Here is a 20,342-nt window from a genome sequence, read left to right as displayed (position 1 = left end):
AGGCCATTGGCTAAGCAATATTTGAAAACACAAAGAGGTCCAGTGAACACTTTAACACATAAAAACCTCACATAGCACAACACAATGATAGTCTTCCTTTCAATCAAATAAACTGCTGAAAGAAGTTTTGTCGGTGGTTTAAAACATGTCCATCCTTTGGCCCTTGAGAGAAACTGGAAATAAACATTATTTGCACTGTGCGCCAGTAAAAGATTCAACCAGTCAACTCAAAGGTTGCCTTGCCAACACCGCCATGGGAGCAATTTTTGATAACAGCATCTTGAAGAAGAGTGAATCAGATAGGAGCATTTTGGTGAGATGTGGCAGCACTGTAGGAAGTAGTGATGGATGGCGCTATGGGATGGAGAGGACATTGTGGGAGTGCAGGAGACAGATGGCCAGAGACCAAATGCTGCATGGGGTGATTTTACCTTTGGGTGGAGCTCTGCGGTTGGAAAGACCTTGCAATGTGAATCGTTTTCTAGCAAGCGCTGTGCGCTCAAGGTTAAGGCTGGTGGAAGCATCAACTAGGAGAAAGAGGGAAAGGGAAGAGAAATAAGGAAGGAAGGGTCAGCTGTTCAGCTTATGGGAAAGGAAAGGTTAGCACTGGATGACAACTTAAAATAAATAAATTTTGATTCAGTTCAAGCCTTAGCAAGAGCTAATCAATTAGAAAGGTGACATGAAGTCAGGGTGATTAAACTAGCTGAGTCAAACAGAACCCCTGGGTTGAGTTTGGCTCACTGAGTTTTTATGGAGAAAAACTACAACAAAACCAAATCTAAAGAAAAATAGGTGAAGCAATGTGGCTCTCAAAGGAAAACACAATTCAGCAGCAAGCGCGTTAAAAAGGATCTGGTGCCTTCTACTATGAAAACACATCATTCTGGTTGGAAGAGCAGGGTTATAGGGAGAAAGAAGAGAAGAAGCCTTACAGTGTAGGACATGTACAGACAGCAAAGTGTTGCAAGCGGTCACACTTTGGCTACCCAGTACACTAGCACTGAAGAGTCTGCCATCATCAGCCCTGTGGCTGATACGCTCTCAGCCTTACCTGCTGAAGTCTCTCTAACAGCCTCCAAACCTGACACACAGTCATGCATTTGGTCTCACAGTTCACTGGAATATAAAGAGTGCCATGCCAGAAAAGCTTACTTGCCAGGCTCCTGCCACGCTGCTGCCTTTATATGGATAAGTCACAGATGGATCTAGGTCCTGAGACTCTGGGTTTGAAAGCTGCTCACTTACTCACATTGACCTAGGTGGACCTAGATCAAACTCTCAATTACATGCACACCTGCTAAATTCTGCATCTACGTTATTTGTGTTGTCAGGTAGCACACACACAGAAGGTTTATGGCAAAGGAGCAGGACAGAAGCCATGTGCCGGCTGCCTGGGTCAGTGCCTTAAGATATAATTACTACTTTTCTCTTCTTCATTTCTTATGCTGCCAAGTGAAAAACAGAGGCACAAATGAAGACCAGAATTACAAAGGGAACATGAAGAGACAATGAATCCACACTGATGGACAAGCAACAGACAGTCAAGCTGTGCTTTTCCAAAAGAAAGCGCATCCCATCACTTCCTGATTTGCAGCCAAAATAATCCGAGCTTCCTACGTCTGTAGGTGGGTGCAAGATGAACAGATTTTAACAATATAGAAGTATTACGTCATTATGGTTTAGTTCTTTCTAGCCCATGGTCTGATGTCTGTTTTGGGCCAGGCAGGTGTACCTGATGAGGAACTGCTACCAAGCAGCAACTTCAGGCGTGGGGCTGCCTGCAGGTGCACAGAGAAACAGTTTTGGCTTTTGGAGTGCCTGAGTTGGCCTAAAAGCCATTCCCTGCCATGACTGCTCCCAATGCAAGGTAATCTTCCACTGTAGCTTATAAAGAATCCAGAAACTGGTATAGAAAATATATTTACTCTGTTTGCACAGAGCAAGTAAATCCATAGTATTTGATAAACACAGAAACATATGGTGAGTGCAAGAGTGCGTGTGTGTAGGGGGAAGGTATATATGCTAGTTCTTCACCTACGCACTGATACCACTGCACTGAGGAATCCCTTAAGATTTCACAAGTCCCCACATCTTCCCAGCACAAGTCAGCCTTTGGAAACTGGTCTCTGAAGGCAGGTTGTCTCCACCTGAGTTATTTCTAACCTTTTCTTTCATTCTGCAGGTAAACCCAGTAATCTGGGAAACCGTTTCAAACTAGACAGTGATGGGAAACATGAGCCCACAATGCACACTTGTGGCGAAGAAGGCCAACAGCATCCTGAGCTGCATTAGGAAGAGACTTGCCAGCAGGTCTGGGGCAGTGAGGCTTCCCTTTTCCTCAGCACAAGTGAGACATTCCTGCAGTTCTCTGTCCTGGCTCCCCAGAACAAGAGATGTGGAAATACTTGAGTGGATCTAGGGAAGACCATGAAGATTATTAAGAGACTGTGGTAGCTTACATGAGGAGAGAGTGAGAGTGCTGGGATTGTTCAGCTTGGAGAACAGAAGGTTTAGGAGGGCCTTATCAGTATATACAAATTCCTGACAGGAGTGAGTAAAGAAGATGGAGCCAGATGCTTGCCAGTGGAGGCCAGCGACAGGATGAGAGGCAATGGGCACAAACTGACATATGGGGACTTCGGTTTAAAAATAGTAAAAAACTTTTTTTACTGTGAAGGTGGTTAAAAACTGGGACAGCATCACTAATGCTGTTGTGGAGTCTCTGTCCTTGGACGTATTCAGAACCTAGCTGAATATGGCCTTGTGCTACTTAGAATCACAGAATCACTAGGTTGGAAAAGACCCACTGATCAACGAGTCCAACCATTCCCACCAATCACCAAACCATGCCCCTTAGCACCTCATCCACCCGTCCTCTAAACACCTCCAGTGAAGGTGACTCAACCACCTCCCTGGGCAGCCTGACCCAGTGCCCAATGACCCTTTCCATGAAAAATTTTTTCCTGATGTCCAGCCTGAACCTCCCCTGGCAGAGCTTGAGGCCATTCCTTCTCATCCTGTCCCCTGTCACTTGGGAGAAGAGCCCAGCTCCCTCCTCTCCACAACCTCCTTTCAGGTAGTTGTAGAGAGCAATGAGGTCTCCCCTCAGCCTCCTCTTCTCCAGGCTAATCTTGCTCCAATCGACCCCACCAGGTCAGACTAGGTGGTCTCCAGAGGTTCCTGCAGGATTTGGCTCCCACATAGCTTCAAAACAGTGAATCTACCACTCAGGTCCACACAAAATACTGCTTTATCTATAGATAACTCAGTCACAGGCTCGTAAGAATATTCATAAGAATAACGAAACAAATCGCTTGCCAACAGCGCCCTCCCTGCTCTGTACTATAGACAGAAAGCAATATTTTAAATTAATCTGCGTCTGGCACTGGGACTCCTGCAGGCAGCAGGTGGCACAAAACCAGCAAGTTTGGCTGAGAACCAGCCCGCCCAGCTCGTTGCACCTTCGAAAACAGGACAAAACCGCATCGGGGAGACTTTTTCACTTCGTTTCTTCACTTTCGCTTTTTTTTCCCACGCGGTTCCAGGCGCGTCGGGGCTCGGATCCTCAGCGGACCGAGCCCCGACCCGCCTGGAGCCCCGTGGGAAAGGGGGAGGAGAAGCGTGAAAGTCACCGCAGAGGCTGATCCCAGCTCCCACACATGCATTTATTTACTCTACGCTAGAGGGGAACCTATAAACAGAGGAGGAAAAACCCCAAATCTTTGACATAAAGTAAGGAAATTAGTTAGCAAAGTCCATAGATAATTTTAAATACAGATAGAAACCAACTTAGCCAGTTTAAAATATATATGCTATTGCCCTTCAAATTCTATGTAAAAAAAAACTCCACAAGTTGTATAAGGAGTGCAGCAATGCATCAAAACTCAGACTTAAAAAGATCTAATCTGGTAATACTTCATGGTCTTCAGGAAGTTTCATGGTACAGTCAGCTTTGTAGCATTGTTATTTGGATGTTGGGTTTAAATAACATACATTTAGAGTATTCTCCTCGAACCCCAGGAATGTGTGCAAAAATAAAAACATTACCCGGAGGAAGCAAAAAAGCTGTGTCTCAGAACTCCTACCTCTCTTTTGTCTGGCGCTGGGACTGGAATTCCTGTTCTTATTGTTAGATGCTTCCACATTTGATGTCTCGGATTTGTTTTCATATATATTTGATGATTTCCTGCTATACCTTTGCATGAAAGGAAAAAAAGTAGTTACATTCCTGCTTAATACCTAACGGAGCGCTGAGCGCTAAGCATTCTTTTTTACTCTCAGACGTGGAACCCTAAGAAATAAAGGACAGGTTCTAAAATTCTGTCTGCTATAAAATCTGCATCCGGGCAGGCATGTATGATGGAAAAAGCCATTCTAGCCTGTACCTCCTTTCCACACGACATAGTAAGGGAAGTACTTGGCAAGAGTTGAGAAGGGGAAAAAACAGGAACAAGCTGGTTGTCTGCACAAGATCTTTTTGCAAGTACAATGGATTTGGAAGGAAGGAGGGAAGGAGTTGGAAACCGGGTTAGAAAAGAGGACCCCAGTTTTCCACCCTTTGCAGCATAAGTATATTTGATTGTAGGAGAGAGACAGGTCACATAAAGGTCATACCATGCTTAGAGGAACATAGGGATTCCATTGGCTTGAGGATCCCCAATCTTCTGGTTCTTCTGCTCTTTGAAAGCACGAATCCAAGTGGGATGTCCCTGTCTACAGCTGAGCCACAGACAAGGGGATCCATCTGACCAGATTTGCACAGGCACCTTGCCTTGTCCTCTGTAATAGGAGCAACTCCCCTCCTCCAGGTTTGCAGAACATTCCAGCTGCAAGGTTTTCTCACAGTTCTTATCCTTATTGTTTTGCAAATGTCTGGTGGTTTATTTTGGGTGTTTGACTGTTATCTTTGGCAGACTGCTCCATGCATTTCTTTGTCTCTACACACTTGGAATACTCCTTCCCAAAATGCTTGGTTTTAACATGTATCAGTAACTGCACAATTAACATATGAACTCTTAACATTCATAAGTCTTGCTGTAAGGGAACGTCCAAGATAGTACTAAAAACTTTAAAACACTTAGAATATTGGAGAACTGTGCAAACTTTTTATAACTACAAGGCAGCCTGGGCCTCACTGCCTTGTATTTGAGCCTCTAACCTGTTTCTGATGGAGCCTTAGAGGTCTCTGTTACCTCCTATACTTAATTAAAATGTGATTTTGCAGCTGAATATCAAGTACAAAAAGGGGCTCAAAATAAATACGGGAACAAATCCAAAGCACACTCACATTTCCTTATTCCTTTTTCTGTTCCGTCCCAGCTAGTCTGAGATAACTGTGAAACATGCAGCTGAGAGTTAAAAGATTTACAGCTGTGAGACAGACACTAAGAAAACACACTAGTTTCTCTGAAAAAGCATCTGCAGTAAAACTCCAAGTGCTCGTATATATCTGTGTGCACAGATACACATGGATGTATGATTAAGTCAGTCATTTTCAATAAAGCAGATAGTTAAGCTATTAGAACAATAGTCTATTTAAGTTTCATATGTTTAGACAGGTTAGAAAACAATACAAAAGGATCACTTCATTATCACCAAAATGCAGCAGCTGTCCTTTGAGAGAGATACAGCGGCAACAGATACCACAGGGCATCTCATTTTAGGATTAAACAGTAATACTTTGGGAAGGAATTTACAGAGAGAATTTAAACGGTTTTCACAAGACTTAAGGTCATTTAATAACCTCCTGTAGTAAGGGCACTGGCTATAAGCGTCCCTTTGGCCAAGATCTCAGCTCCAACCCTGATTCAGATCAGCTCTGCCTTATCTCATGGAATTGCAGCCCCAAGCGCTGTGATGGCATATAAATAAGTAAAGAGGACAAAGTCTTTGTCGTTGAAGAGATATTGGCTCAGGGTTGAATGGCTGGACTCGATGATCCAGTGGGTCTCTTCCAACCTGGTTATTCTATGATTCTATGATAGGGAGGGGACAGCGTCCTACAAACAGGTTTCTCCAATGTCACAGTACAGGTTTGACAATTCTCAATAAACAGTAGAGTCACCGCTACGTGTGGGAAACCCAGGAGAGGGTGTCTATGAGTTGGATAAAATTTCAATAACTAACTTGCCTCTAACCACAGGCAGAGCACTGATGCTACTGGTTGCTCTTTAACTGGTACTATCTACCACTTGCTTGCTTATGGTGCCTTTCACAACTGAGGTTGCTTAGTCACATCAGTCATAACCACAGACTAAGCCCGCATGGGTGGCTATCACAAAGTCTATTTTTTTCCTTCCTCTCCTTGTCTCCACCCAGCATCCCGAAACAAACTGCAGAAGTGGCTCTGCAGCCTGAGGAATGCCGAATCCACTATTTCACATCAGCTAGTGCAAAGTCATCATGTGCTGCGATTTCCCTGTCCTTGCTTCTCTGAGACACATCTTAGGTAGCCTCTGCTTACAATAAGCAGATAGGACACTTAAACTTTATTCCATTCATGAAAGCCCAGAGCACTGTTCTTTCACAATGACTTACCATATTCTTCTATAATAACCCAGCATTTGGAGAAGTACCTAACCTCTCCTTCTCTGGTATAGCTGGCAAAGTCAGGATAACAAGCACTTCATTTTTCCTTTCTTTTAATCCACTAGGACAAATACCTAATCACATGGCATTTCTTCCTGGAGTTAACTGATTTTCTGTTGACATATTTTGTCTGTAATTTCTGCTCTGAGTATTCTCACTGTAAGAGCATTATAAGAGGGACATACATCTGAATTGATTTAAAACATTTTCAGGAAGCATTTCATATTTTACTGGAATAATTTTCTTACATCTCCAAGGCAGTTTTGCTGAAAGATTTTCACCCTTAAATCTTTTCACCTGAAACTTTAAATAAAGCAAATGTAATCCAGCCTAGAGAAAATATTGTGCAGGATTAACATCACCACATCCACTTAAAAATTCTTGCATTGAGTTGTACAAGCCTCAAAGGCTGGCTGTGTTATGTGGGATCTGGGTTTTGTTTATCTGCTAAAATTTTACAGTGATATCCCATGCCAGCTTACATTAAACTTGCCTAGCAATTGGGTCATTACAAAAATTTGCTAGCAGCTTCATTTAACATTCTGGAAATGTTCCAATACATTTTGTCTGAACTTGAGTTAATCTGCAGCATATGGTTCTTTTGCAAAACCAAATTATCTTTTAAATGAATTCTGCATTGTGATTTTAAATTTTCCGTATGAGCAAAACCTTTATCTACATTTACATGTCTTTAAAGACAGTCAAGTAAGTTAGTACCCAGGAAGCTAAACACAGAAAGCTAAGTATTTATGTAGTACAAAGGCACAAAGGCAAGACAAAACATGGCCCTGACGTGCCATCATAGCTGTGATTACCTGCTTGCATTGGAGGAATCCATTGGTGCATGGTACACACTCTCAGTGATTCTTTGGTGCAGTTGACTTGCTTCTGTTAAAAAAAAATATAAAAACAAATTGCTCCAAATCATGTAAGTTGCTTCCTTGTTTGCATAGAAGGTAGGAGAGAGAAAGAGAAATAGGAGAGGAGAAATTCTGACCTCTTCTGCAATCAAAATGGAGTACCTGTCCTTGAAGAGAAAGGCGTATAGTGATTTTAAAGGCTGAAAATGCAGCTCACCCAAACAGCTTGTCTAACTATACTTTTTCAGTACAGAAGAAATTTCTTCCCCAATCACCTTCTTTTCTCTGTACCTCTTCCCAGCTAACTGCTCAATATGGATCTAGGGAATGGAAAGGACATATTGGCCTTTTTCCCAGAATACAATACAAGTTTTGTGGCTCACAGCTTTTTCTGGATTTAGCAACAAATGCACTCAATCCTTTTGCACATGTGGCCATCTAGGAGAAAATACTCCCATCACTTTGAAGAATGCTTTTGCTCAGCATCCTAGACAAACAGCGATAATAAAAAAATGGCACTTGAATAACACCTTATTCTTTTTGCATATCTGCAAGGTAGCAACAGACTCACTTGTACCTATGTCCAGTAACTACTGAGTCAAGGAAGATGATAAGAAAGATGCTGACAACCTTGTTTTCAGGGCCGGGAAAGTCAGACACTGAGAAGTGAGGAGGCAACGGAAGGAACTGCTTTGAAACTCTAACATTGCTGAGATCCTGGGGCTGTTTCACTCTGGAAGAAGATGAAGCCCCACTTGGTAAAAGGACAGGGGAAGCACTGGTGGGAATGTTGAGGAAAAGGAGCACTCCGGGTGAGCAGTCAGGGGTAGCTCCCTTCCTGGTTTTGGCAACTGATTCACAGCCTTGCACAGATTGCTTAAACTGCATCCCTAATTCCTTTGCCTGCAAGAGACAATTATGGTCTTTGGGATTGACGGTTGTGTTACCCAAAGCCTTGTTAACATGCCACACTCACTGCAGCATACGATTGGGGGTGTATATATACCAAGTGTTTGGCCAGTAACGACCCATATGTTAAACTATTTATCACATACCTTTGGCCACCTTCTTTGCCCTTTACTCACACATTCATCTCAGCTGGTTCCTTCTAACATTCCAACCCCCTTTGCAAATCCTAAAACCAGTCATTAAAACAGCCCAGACAAATAAATGTCTCCCTCTTCTTTCTCTCTTTACAAAACACAGTCTTGGTTTAGGCATGAAATTAAGGCCTCTTCTTTCATGAGTCATTGGAAATAGAAACAATTATTTAAAACCACAGGACAAAGCATTTTCTTCCTGCTGTCAGCATTGTAATAAGGGCTTTGATCCATGTGATAATTTGGGTAAAGGTAATGGTAAGACTTGCAATAGGATATAAGATAAAATTTTTGCCCTCTGGCTGCTTTCCTGCTAGATTCACAATGAGGGAAAGCTTGACTCTGCTCGTAGAGTAGGATGAAAGTCATCCTTGGATGTTCGAGACCAGACTGGATAAAGTCTTGAGTAAGCTTGGTTTGACCAACAACTGACTTTAAGCAGGACGTTGAACTTCAATCTCCTGAGGTCCCTTGAAACCCAAAATATTCTATGATTCTATGATCTTAATACAAAACAATAAAGACTATAAAAATACAAGTGTTTTCAAAACGTATTGGTCTTCATTCCTGTACAGTTTTCTCTGGAAGATGCATAATACGCCTAAGTCTTGTATGCTACAACGATTTCACAGATTCTCATCTGGGTGATTTACAAGCTTTATTTTCTTTGACTAGAAACACGTGTAGAGAATTAACATGCTGCACATATCCATTTCCTCCATAAGCTACTCTTCTCTTCTGTAGTAACCTAAGAAAAGCCAGCTTTTATACTTCAGAAGTAAATATTACAAACTGTATCAGGGAGTCCCTGAAACTGCACAGATAAGAATCTTGAGTTCTTGCCTCAGCATTTTTGGTTCAACTGACCACAGGGAATTTCAGAATAAAAAGGATAAAGAATGAAGACAAGAACAGTAGTAAAGCCCTGAGTAGCAAGCACTGAAAATGGGCATATTGTTATGAATTGGATTAAATTTCTGAGTCTAATGTGCATAGTTGTTTACACTTAAGGAGGCTGTAAGTACTCGTTGTCTTTGTGAAATAAAGGGGATCTCTAACGTTAAAGCAGAGGCACAGGTTTCCTTCTAGGACAAAGTCTGCTTAGGAATCCGAAGGATTTGAGTGGACAGGCTTTGCTTGCATAGCTTTAAAGAGAGGTCTGTGTATGAGAGAAGCAGAAAATGACAGGTCAAGGTAAGAAGCAGTGCCAGGGCCTAGAATAAGTCCGCATTGGACACAGCTATGGGGTTTTTTTTTGTCTTAAGAGAGCCTGAAAATGGCTTCTAGGACTCTACATTCTTGTTCATAAATAGAATAGTATCTCAGATAATAGGAGAACATAGTGATTAAAACTATCTGGAATAACCTAACTAAATTTTGTGTCTTGAACTCAGTATCTTACAAAACAAAAAAGGGTACTTATGAGGCTTCAGTCATTCATGTCTTAAGCATGTAACAAATCACCTTCATAGTGACATCTCTGTGAGAGAAGGAAATATCATTAATCATGTTTTACAAGGAGATCAGTAAGATAAAAAGATGGGATACCTGACACTTAAAGCATAAAGCAGGCAACTAGATTTAAAATAATAACCCTCAAAAACCACACAAAGAAAACCAAGCAATAGAATGGAGAGGACCAGTTCCTGTGCCTGGTCATGTATGTAGAAGGAGATCTTTTGACACCTTTCACATCAGTCTTGTGAGAAGGCACAAAGTGAAAATTGGGAGTCCATCTCCTCACATGTTATTGTAAATGGATTTTTCTAGGGTTGTGGTTTGAGAGGGAGAACAGAGGAAAATCCTGTTCCTTGGTCTAACTGTGAATGAAATAATTATACATGCAATTTCTAAAGTTCAAAACATTTAATTTGACCAAGACAAGGGTTTAAATCCCAGCAATACTGCAACCACTCAACTGATCCCCACATAGAAGATCTGTTCTTGCTGGTTTCACTGGTGGTATGGGATAGCACTGTAACTCATCCCAGCTCCATGCTGTCACACACGGCTACAGAAGGAAGGAAACATTACCAGATTTGCATGTCCTACCTCTACAGGCTTCTAGCTGTCCTGTCAAGACTTTGCGAATCTCTGAAATCCAGGTGTTTTTCAGCTCAACAGAAGATGCCTGAGAAAACAAGAGGAAAAGGCAAAGCAGATCTAATTAAAGCATACTGCAAATCACTTGGCTGCCCTGACCTACATTTGTTCTTGATTTTTTCCAAGGAGTAGAACACTATGGCCAGCTCTGAGCAAAGCAGAATATGCTCTTCAAGATGGAAAAATTACTATGAATCTAAGATCCTCTCCTTGCTTTTCTGTTCAGTGTTACAAGTAATCTTCCACTACTTTATTCCTCTTTTACCCCAAATCCTGACCACTTTCACAATGATCAATTGGTAATTTCAGTGCAAACGCCAAAGGCTATTGTTTCTTGAGTGTACAGAACAGTGGAAGTCATGCAACTGAAAACTTCCTTAAAGCAATTCAATGAAAAGGAAATATAGTCCTTAAAATTTGGTGTTGGAACTAGATTATATTTAAGGTCCATTCCAACCCAAACCGTTCTATGATTCTATGGTCCTTGGGAAAAAAAGATTGTTGTTACCTGAATGATATAGACTTCTTCTCTGCCATTGTACCAGATCTCAAACTTCTTGTTATCCCCTTTTACATTTTCTGTAATGCCCACAGTGCTCATCTGTTTCAAAACAGAAAAGAAGATGATGGAATCTGGAAAACATCAACAGTCTTTAACCCCTTTGTCCTCTAGAAGTGGTTTTAAAAGGCTTCATTCTCTTCTGCACCTTAGGGAGTCATTAAAAGTAAAATCCAGAGCACGTTATTTCTCAACATCTAATTTATCATTCATCTTTTTGACTGTTCTAGGAAAAAAAAATTAAATACTCAAAAGTAACATCAGCTGATGTCTGATTGTGAGTCTATCCTCTCTGCCTTTTTTTCTTGAACTGTGGGTCAGTTTTCAACCCTACCCTGGCTCTTTTCCATCTGTAAGAATTTTCCATTTTAGGCGATGGCATTTGCAACTTGCCACCACTGACCTGTTGAGATGGGAGAAGAAGTGCAATGGAACAGGCCTTTGAGATTTAATGTCTGCAAATCAAGACAACACAAGAAATTTGATACAGTTTCAGGAAAATTACAAAAAAAAAAGAGAGGTGAGCAAGGAACTAAATGTCTAACTAAGCAAGATGAACAGGGAACTTAAGAAAATAATTCTAGATTCCTTAAATGATAGATTCTTAGCCACAGTTTTGAAGTCCAGCTGCTGCAATACTTACCAGCTTCCCATCTTCCTATGTGTGTTGATCCCTCTTGCTCCAATTTGCCTCAGCATTAGATTTGAAGATTTAAACAGCTTTGATTACGTCATCATTCTTACTCTCTCCACAGAAAGAAACTTCAGAAGTTTATATGAACTAGTGCACTCCTTGAACCAGGTTCTATTACAATTTCTGTCTGGTTACCCTGTAATAATTTTGCAGCATTACACTTGATGACCCATGTTAGTTGTCTGAAGTCACAAGTGTCACACCAATGTGCTCAAAGGGAAGATCTGGCCTACTTGTGAATCTCATCTTGACAGAAGGTGTCCTGAGTCATATTTGGAAATGTCACTTTTGCAAATAGAAGGGCACTTCTGTGCTGTGATTCATCTGTAGCTATTACTGTCACAGAATATACCTGCTCAGCTGATGTCAATAAAAAGCTCGCAACAGAACTGAACCTGGAAGCTGCTTATAGGCAGAACAATGAAAGATGCAGGCCTATTTAGTCTTGTTCCTCTTTATGGGACACTGGGCAAGAACACATAAGGTGCCCAGTCATATCGAGTTGCAAAACCAAGGTTCACATCCAGAGCTGCAGGATGTATGTATGAGTCAGTCTCCAGATCAAAACTAAATAGGAGCCGTTGTTTACTCAGGGCTGCAAATAACTCCAGATATGTTTAGCTTCTTCAAGTCTCCACATGGAAACATCCCTGTGGTGTGAGAACACCAGGTTTATTTCTTTCCCCCACTATTACCACATTTATTACCTTTAATGAATTTTTAAAGCTGTATGAAGCTGTCTTCTCATGGCCATCTGTGTTTTCCTCCCGTTTCTTGCAAAAAAGTAGCATCTTTGTATAGAGAAAAAGGTGTCTCTGCATTGGTTTGAATCTAGCCAAGTCCTTCACCTTGTTGTGCCCCTTTTTATGATCAGTCCACACATTGAAGGAACCTTGCATCAACAGCTTCCCAAGCTCACTGACGTCCCCCTGGCAAACAAGGAAAACAGAGCCTACATCATGTTCAAACTAGGGTGATTCCAAGCACAGATTTTTCCTATAGTGGTGTTTAAGTTTCCAGGCAGAGGCACGTACCTAGGCATCCCTTATGTTGGAGAGTGGACATGTTACAGCTGGAAATCCATCTGCACATACCTCCTTGCTGAACAGGTGTGCTTTATTCATATAACCATTAACCCATTGTTTTCCATGTCCATTATTCCCAGTTTCTCTCCCTAATCATAATTAGTGTCTAAGGTCTGTCCTGGGACCTTTTTGGATCTTACGTACAGGGTGTGCCCTCTGATGACCTCAGAGGAAGCATCTTCTGACAGGAGCTGGGTTTCAAGACTCCTGACTCCAAGGCAGTATGAAGATGAAAGCCCAGTACAGTCCAGATATAGAAGCAAAAGCTTCTATCTGAAAGACCTAGGATCAGTTTCTGCTCTGCTATGAGCTATATTCTATCCCTGGGCAAAACCTTAAAAGACACTTAGGAGCCTGAAGACACAGACTGGTGCCTAGACACATGTAAATGTGTAGCTCCCTCTCCTTGCAAAACAGTCTTTAAAAGCTTTGTCATAAGTTTCTCGGCTCACCATCTGCAAACTATGCAAAGCTGCACACCCCTGGGCAAATCCGAGGCAAAGGCACCAAGAAGCCATAAAAGTGCATGCAAGAGTGAAACTGGGCAGGAACCAGACCTTTCCAAGTTAAAGCCCTTATCTGAGGACAACTGATAAGAAAACACATCAACTTATATAAATATTTGGCTCAGATGCTACCAGCACAAACATTAATAGCATGGTTCAGAACTGAAGAGTGAAGCAATGTGTGGATAGAGGACACGGCAACATCTGTATTGTAATAGGCTTCAACAAATAATGATAAACAATTATCCCAGCAGCAAGTTTTTTCTAGGAGTGCTTTGTATAATAAATTGAGTGAATAAACTCAGTACATTATTAAAGGACTTGTTCAACATTTGTATATCCTATTGATTATAAGGTGATGATGCTGGCTCCAAGTGTGAATGTTTTATTTCTTAATTTAAAGACTGCAACCTGTTCTCCCCTCTTACTCTCCATCCTCTACCCTAGATTCAACTGCAAAACCAGTGTCTGCTTAGGTACTTTTCACCTCATATCAGGGCATTATTAGACTCTCCATAACAGAAAGTCTGGAGAAAATTAAAAGCAGCAGAGATGTGTCTCAATGTTCATTTATACTGGTCCAGGAAAAAAAAATAAAATCACAAAACAGAGATGGGAAAGCTTTGCCTGGCTTTAAATAACACAAAATAGCCTCCCAAGAGTAGGGAAACTAAAAGGAAAAATGACCAGGCTTGCTTTCATTCTCCAGAAATACAAATAAGAATAAAACATACAGAACTGAAATTATTTTACCTTTCAGCTTTAGAGGTCTCAAGGGTTTTATTAATACCAGTCTAAATGTATTTGGACAATATACTTATGTGTATTGAGTCACTTTAAGCTGTTGATTTGTCTCTCTACATTTAAATAAAATGCATAGCTGGCAACATTTTTTTATATCAAATTAAAATGAAACATTTTATACCAGTGTAAGATCAGCGTTTTCTTTTGTGTAACTGAAATTAGGACTTGTTCATTTAAACCTCAACAATTCATTAAAACTTTCAGTGGCAGAAACAGTCAGATGCTGGATTTGACCTTGTACATTGGAGAAATTAAGCTAATAAGCTATTCCAATTCAGCCAACAAATCTGAGTATAGTAGATTTCTCCTACTTTGAGAAAATTCGTAAAAATTGAAAATTAAATGGAAATAATATAAGGAAGATACTGCTAATCTAAACTAAGAAGAGAAACGTCATGCTGTAGTCTTAACCTAAACCCAGCTCTTGGTACAAAGATTTACATCTCAAAATCCCACTGCTCAGATCATAATGGATATAGCTCATAGCTGTGCAGAAGGCTGGGGTAAATTATATTCAAGTTTTTCAAGTTTGGGAGACTCTTCCGGTGTCCAGTAATTCTTTAAACCCCAAACCCAGCTTCTCAGTATATATTTTTTTTTTGACATTTTCAGACTGCAGCTGTTTCAAAATGAGCAACCACGTCATGCTTAGGCCTCCTTTTGCCAGGCGTGTGTTTTCCTTTATGTGCCAATTGCTTCCACTTCTCACTGAAGGGCTCACTTTATGTTGGCACACTAGTTCTGGAAAGTCATATGACTTCAGTAGAGCTTCAGCAGAGAGATACGTACATTTGTGATCTTTTTGTACTATGACTGTTACATCACATTTCAGCTTCCCAGTCACTGGGATGGATTCTATTGTCCACTTTAAATGGAAGCCAAATTTTCCTCCCCAAGAGCAAAAGGTTTGGAAATACTAAGTTGCAAAGTGGTCAAAGTTTCAGCAAATTTCTTAAGTTACGTCTGTCACACTTATCTTTCACCTACAAATGAGTTTTGGACTGCATTTGTCTCACTTCTTCCCCACATTCACACCCCCTCCTCTACATGACGGGTATGCTGACATTTATTTTCGGTCATCACAATATGCCACTGAGTGGCATCTTTCAAGAATGTGGCACAGTCTCCTGCAAAGCATACAAGCCAAGGGCACGGCATGATCAATGATGACAAGAACCTTGGATGGGCCAAGATGAGAGTAAAAGCAATAGAAAATAATACCTCATATCCTGTGATTGCTATCTGGTGCATGGAGTCATTTACTGATTTGATGATATCAAGCACTGTGGCCAGAGCTTCTTCCAATTCAGCGGTACCCTCTGAATTCTTGCTGCACTTCAGCATTTCCTGATTAAAAACAGATATGAAAACTACTTGGAAACTTCTTATACCAGAAGCTACCATAAGATTATGCTTCCTGAAATTTATGCTGCATAGGCAAAACAGCAGAACTACAGGAGGAAAAAAAAAAAACCAACAAAAAAAAAAAAAAGAAAAATAAACCCAAACCAAATACATATAAATCCCAAACAGGATATTCACCAGAATTGTCACTGAGGACGCATATTTTGACTATGTGGACATTTTCAAGTTCTCATTTAAGATGATAGGACCATTCCAACATATTTATAGTGAACTTTTTGCATGTCACAGAATTACATCCAGCTTTAACTCTATATTTGCTAGGAAAGAAACTCAATTTAACATAATGACTTCAGGTGTTAGACAATTCACAATTTCCCTTTGAAATTTGTTCCACAAGCTACTTGTTACCACTACTAAAAATATAAATTAACATCTAGTCTGAGTTTGGCAGGTTTTACACTCCATCAGGTCTTAGAAAGCTCTTGTCAGCTAAAGGAATTCTGCATGGGAAGAAGTCACATCTTGTGCAGATGCTCATAGACTTATGGTCAAATCACATCACAAATATCTCTTCCTTAAATTAAATGAGAATTCTTTAACCTATAATACAGTTTTTTCAGCTGGGTTTTTTTTTTTGTTGCTTTTTATTTTTACTATAAATCTTCCCTGTCTCTTATCGTCTGCCTCTGTATTACACTTTACAGATCCACATTTGCAAATTTCAGAACCTTTTATGAGAGACAGTAATTTTGAAATAAAATGCTGACCTCTACAAAAAAATTATTCAAAGTTATATTCTGCTTGAAATAAGCAGATATTCCATCCTCCAACCCTTGCAGAAGGAGCAAGAGTCAAAGTTCTGGACAAGTTAAGAAGCATGTATCCAAAGAAAAGAAACAAACAAAATCCTTTTGAGGGCTCAATTTCTGTAATCATTTCACATACAGAGATCCCACTTAGAGGTCCAAATATTTAGGATCAGCTACTTGCAGTACAGTCCTTTATAAAGGTGAGCTTTCTTATTTATACGTGTCTTTTGCTTGACAATTTCTAGTCATAGCTCAGGTTGGACTCGGTGATCCGGTGGGTCTCTTCCAACCTGGTTATTCTGTGATTCTGTGATTCTGTGACTTAATTCTCTTTTTGTAACCAATGTTTACAACGTATGCAAATCCTGAAAGACACAACCCCTTCATTTTAAATGAAATCAACTGCCTTGCCTCTTGCTCTTCTGCCTACAGAGGAGCCCTGAAACCAATTCAGATGCATAGATTATTTTTTCTACCCACTGTATTGTGTAGAAAGTAGTTACTGCCAATGAGTAGCCACCTGATATCAGAATTAGACACTAACTTTGCTAAAAGCATCTAGGGAGGAACAGGTTAACAGATACAAAACCACACCACATATCCTTGGTACAGTCTGGAGAAGACTTTGAGATCTCAAAGCAGCTAGAAGATCCCAAGACTACATCATATAATTTGGAACCAATGCCAATCAGGATCCCAGCCATTAAATAGAAAGAGTAAGAGAATTGATTAGTGTTGCATAGTGACCTGTGATTTCGATTCTTGGAATCTGCATCCATTAATCAGCTGAAAGAATAAGCTTCTTAGTTCCAGTAACAAAATTCATAACCAAATAACCATTTTAATCATCATTTTTGACTTGTCCCTGCTCTATATAGCTACCAGTGGAATGAAAGAATTGTTTGGTTGGATGCAATTTTCACTTCAGAAATGCAAACTGTGACGAAACTAAGACGTAAATTCTTGTAATAACAGCACCTCACTAAGAAGTGTACAGGAAATCACTTCAGTTTTGTTTCCTTATGCTGACTACAATGTGAAATAGAATGGAAACTATGCTCCAGAAATACACCTAGGAATTAATTGAGACTCTACTAACTTTAGTAATCTTTATTAAAGTAAGAATTAAAGCCCTTTACTGGGGTTGGCCATTGTTTTCATCCAGGCATATTGCTTTCAGCCACATTTTGGGTTGGGAAATCATTTAAGCCAAAAGCTGAAGCACTTGTGTTCCTGTAAAACACGGCTGCAGAGAGGTAGTTCTTGCAAACCCTTAACAGCAGCAGTCTCTCAAGTGCTTGGGCAACCAGGGTTTAGAAGGTAAAACCAGGATGCATTCCTACAGTACCTGTTGCACAATTTCTAGGATGAGGATGGATCCCTGCTCTCTGTATAGTGGGCATGCTGCATTATAATATTAGCTAAACTGATTGAAACTAGAGGGTTACAGTGACCCAGAATTTAAAACTAGTCTGCCCACCACTCAAGACACACAGCTTCTTAGGCACTTGCTTGTTACCAGTTTTTCACCAATTCCTATTTTCCTACACTTTTAAATGCTCCTCCTGCCAAGGAAAGAGTGCACCATCTTCACAGATCTCAAAGCCTGACAAAGTAAACATCTGTGCCAACGTGTTTTTGTGAAGTACAAAACTGGTCTGACCAGCTTTGATCCCAACGGCTGCTACCTGTTTTGCCTAAGAATTTTAATTCTTGATCTAATCTTGGTTTTATTTACAGTCATATTTCAAATTAAAAGTAGAATCTGGTTTACTCTTGCTCTTCTGAGGACTTTGGCATTTTCTCCATCCTTGTAGAATAGTTTCAAAAAATAAAGACAAATTTACTTCTGGATTGCACCTACTGGAGTCAGTGAGGTTGCATCCTTGTTAATATCCCCCTTCACTATTTGGGCTCTTCAGTTTTGTGCGAAGTCAGTAAACAGGTCACAGAAATACAGCACAAGTGAATGGCCAGTCAGATCCTAATATATCTGTTAGCAAACAAAATTGCAGCCCAAAATCTTCATTGCAAAATTCACACTGAATTTCATGACAGTAGCAAACACTAGTACTAGTACAGAGGCTTGAGATCAGTATGTAAGTCACCTTCATGACATTCCCATAACAAAAGTTAGTAAATACTATTAAGAACTGAAGAGTTGAAGGCAGAAATTTAAGCCACCATCTTCAAAACAATGTCACTGGTTTGAGAGCATATGTTTCCTGTTGCCCAGTTCAGACCAGAATTTCAAGCACAGACCACTCACAGTTCCAACCAAATCAAGAGGGAAGGTCACATACTCATCCCATGGAAAAGTTCTGGACAATTTATTTCTAGCTGGGTCTTTAAAATGGGAGCACCAAAAGGGAGTGGTTTCTTCTGAAAGGTTTGAGTCACAACCATAGGGAACTATTGGGTTTTTGAGAGTTAGAAGAGTTTTGTTAAACAGGGACAGATGTCAGAAAAAGGATATAAAGCATCAGTTCCTCTTTCCAAACTCTAAGATGTCTTTACTGATTCAGTAAAGACAAATTCAATATCTATTAGTAAATAAAACAATAGATTAGACAATACTTACTATATAAAATATCTTACTTTATGTATATAGCAATATACTGCTATTTCTTAGTATGAGTACTGCTAAATACCAGCAGTACTTATTCTGAAATAGAAGCCCTTTCTTGAGTATTACCATTTAACAAATTAGCATTAAAATGTATTTGTTGAAGAAGTGAGAGAGGATTTATTTCCCAGTAGTTGTTCAGAAAATAATGCTAACATGCAATTCTGTAAGTAAAACAAGGTATGCAGTGGAATTCTTTGCACTGTCATGGAAAACTTACCTTTAACAGCAACTGGTACTTGGTGATTCTCTGAACTGGCTTTAAGAGATAAGCATCTAGTGAAAGCTTATGATCCAATTTACGCTGGCATTCCTGTAAGGGACAACAGGGAAGAAAAATACAATTGTTTCTTGAAGCACAGGCAAGATACCAAGATCATTATCATTTGGTAATCTGAATATTATATGTATGTGAATTAATTAACAGAGAAATTTGTTCCATCTGCATAGTTGTTTCCAAGTTACTTATGCCACAGTAAAAATAGATCTAAACAAGAGCTAATATTTCGGTTCAGAGTAAAACTCTGGCATACTCTGCTCATGAGATGGCAATCATCTGGAGTCTGCAAAGAAGCCAACACCTCTTCGGTTTGGGTATAGCCTGAAAGGTCAGGCTCCTGTCCAGGAAGTCTACCTGCTACTCTATCTGCCTCTTCTCCTGCAGAGAGCACCTTCACACCTGCCATCAGTATAAGAAGCATGCAGAAAAGTGTGTACATTTCTCAAAGTTTTCTAAAGAAAGAAGAGATACAGAAGCAAAACAAGCTTTGATGGTCTTGCACTGCTAGTCTGCAGGGAAATTCCACCTGAAAAAAGATGCTGTCTCCACACTGCCTCCAGAGAGCTTCAGACCTTGGCTTGTTCTGACAGTATTTTTCATATATTTGGAGGTCCTCTTTCTGGAAGAAAAGGAGAGTTTAAATAAGGTAAGAAAAAAGAACCCACAGAGCATTTTTCCTGAGTCACACTTTTTCTGGCCTACCACTCTAACACAAGAAGTAATTCACAGTAATAACTCTGTATGTAGAAATTATACTAGCAAAGTTGCTTTTTACTCCTGTAAAGTTAAATACATCTGAAAGTAAGATTTCTTTCTTCTCTTTTTTTTTGCATAAAGTAAGACTGGAAGATGCATATTCTAATACCAAAAATTCAATCTTCCAGAGAGGGAAATAGATAGTTTAAAATAAAAAAGAATATTGGAAATGTACATTTTCTTAACAATACCAGCACAGACTGG

General features: G+C 40.1%; 1 protein-coding gene across 1 annotated transcript in view; it reads right to left on the bottom strand.

Annotated features, from left to right (window-relative positions):
• MCF2L2 (MCF.2 cell line derived transforming sequence-like 2) overlaps window positions 1-20,342 on the bottom strand; it is a 152,423-nt gene that overhangs the window by 15,528 nt on the left and 116,553 nt on the right. The window contains exons 19-27 of the mRNA XM_069864764.1: window positions 19,909-20,001; window positions 19,323-19,415; window positions 15,524-15,649; window positions 12,615-12,836; window positions 11,163-11,255; window positions 10,604-10,682; window positions 7,407-7,479; window positions 4,089-4,198; window positions 432-527 (exon numbers count right to left, since the gene is read on the bottom strand). Of these exons, the coding sequence (XP_069720865.1) occupies window positions 432-527; window positions 4,089-4,198; window positions 7,407-7,479; window positions 10,604-10,682; window positions 11,163-11,255; window positions 12,615-12,836; window positions 15,524-15,649; window positions 19,323-19,415; window positions 19,909-20,001 (985 nt within the window). The remainder of the gene's footprint in view (window positions 1-431; window positions 528-4,088; window positions 4,199-7,406; window positions 7,480-10,603; window positions 10,683-11,162; window positions 11,256-12,614; window positions 12,837-15,523; window positions 15,650-19,322; window positions 19,416-19,908; window positions 20,002-20,342) is intronic.

This window comes from Phaenicophaeus curvirostris, chromosome 10 (assembly GCF_032191515.1).
Source record: "Phaenicophaeus curvirostris isolate KB17595 chromosome 10, BPBGC_Pcur_1.0, whole genome shotgun sequence".
NCBI classification, from domain to species: Eukaryota; Metazoa; Chordata; class Aves; order Cuculiformes; family Cuculidae; genus Phaenicophaeus; species Phaenicophaeus curvirostris.
The sequence above is the reverse complement of the archived record's forward strand: the minus strand, read 5'-3'. Positions and strand labels throughout refer to the sequence as shown.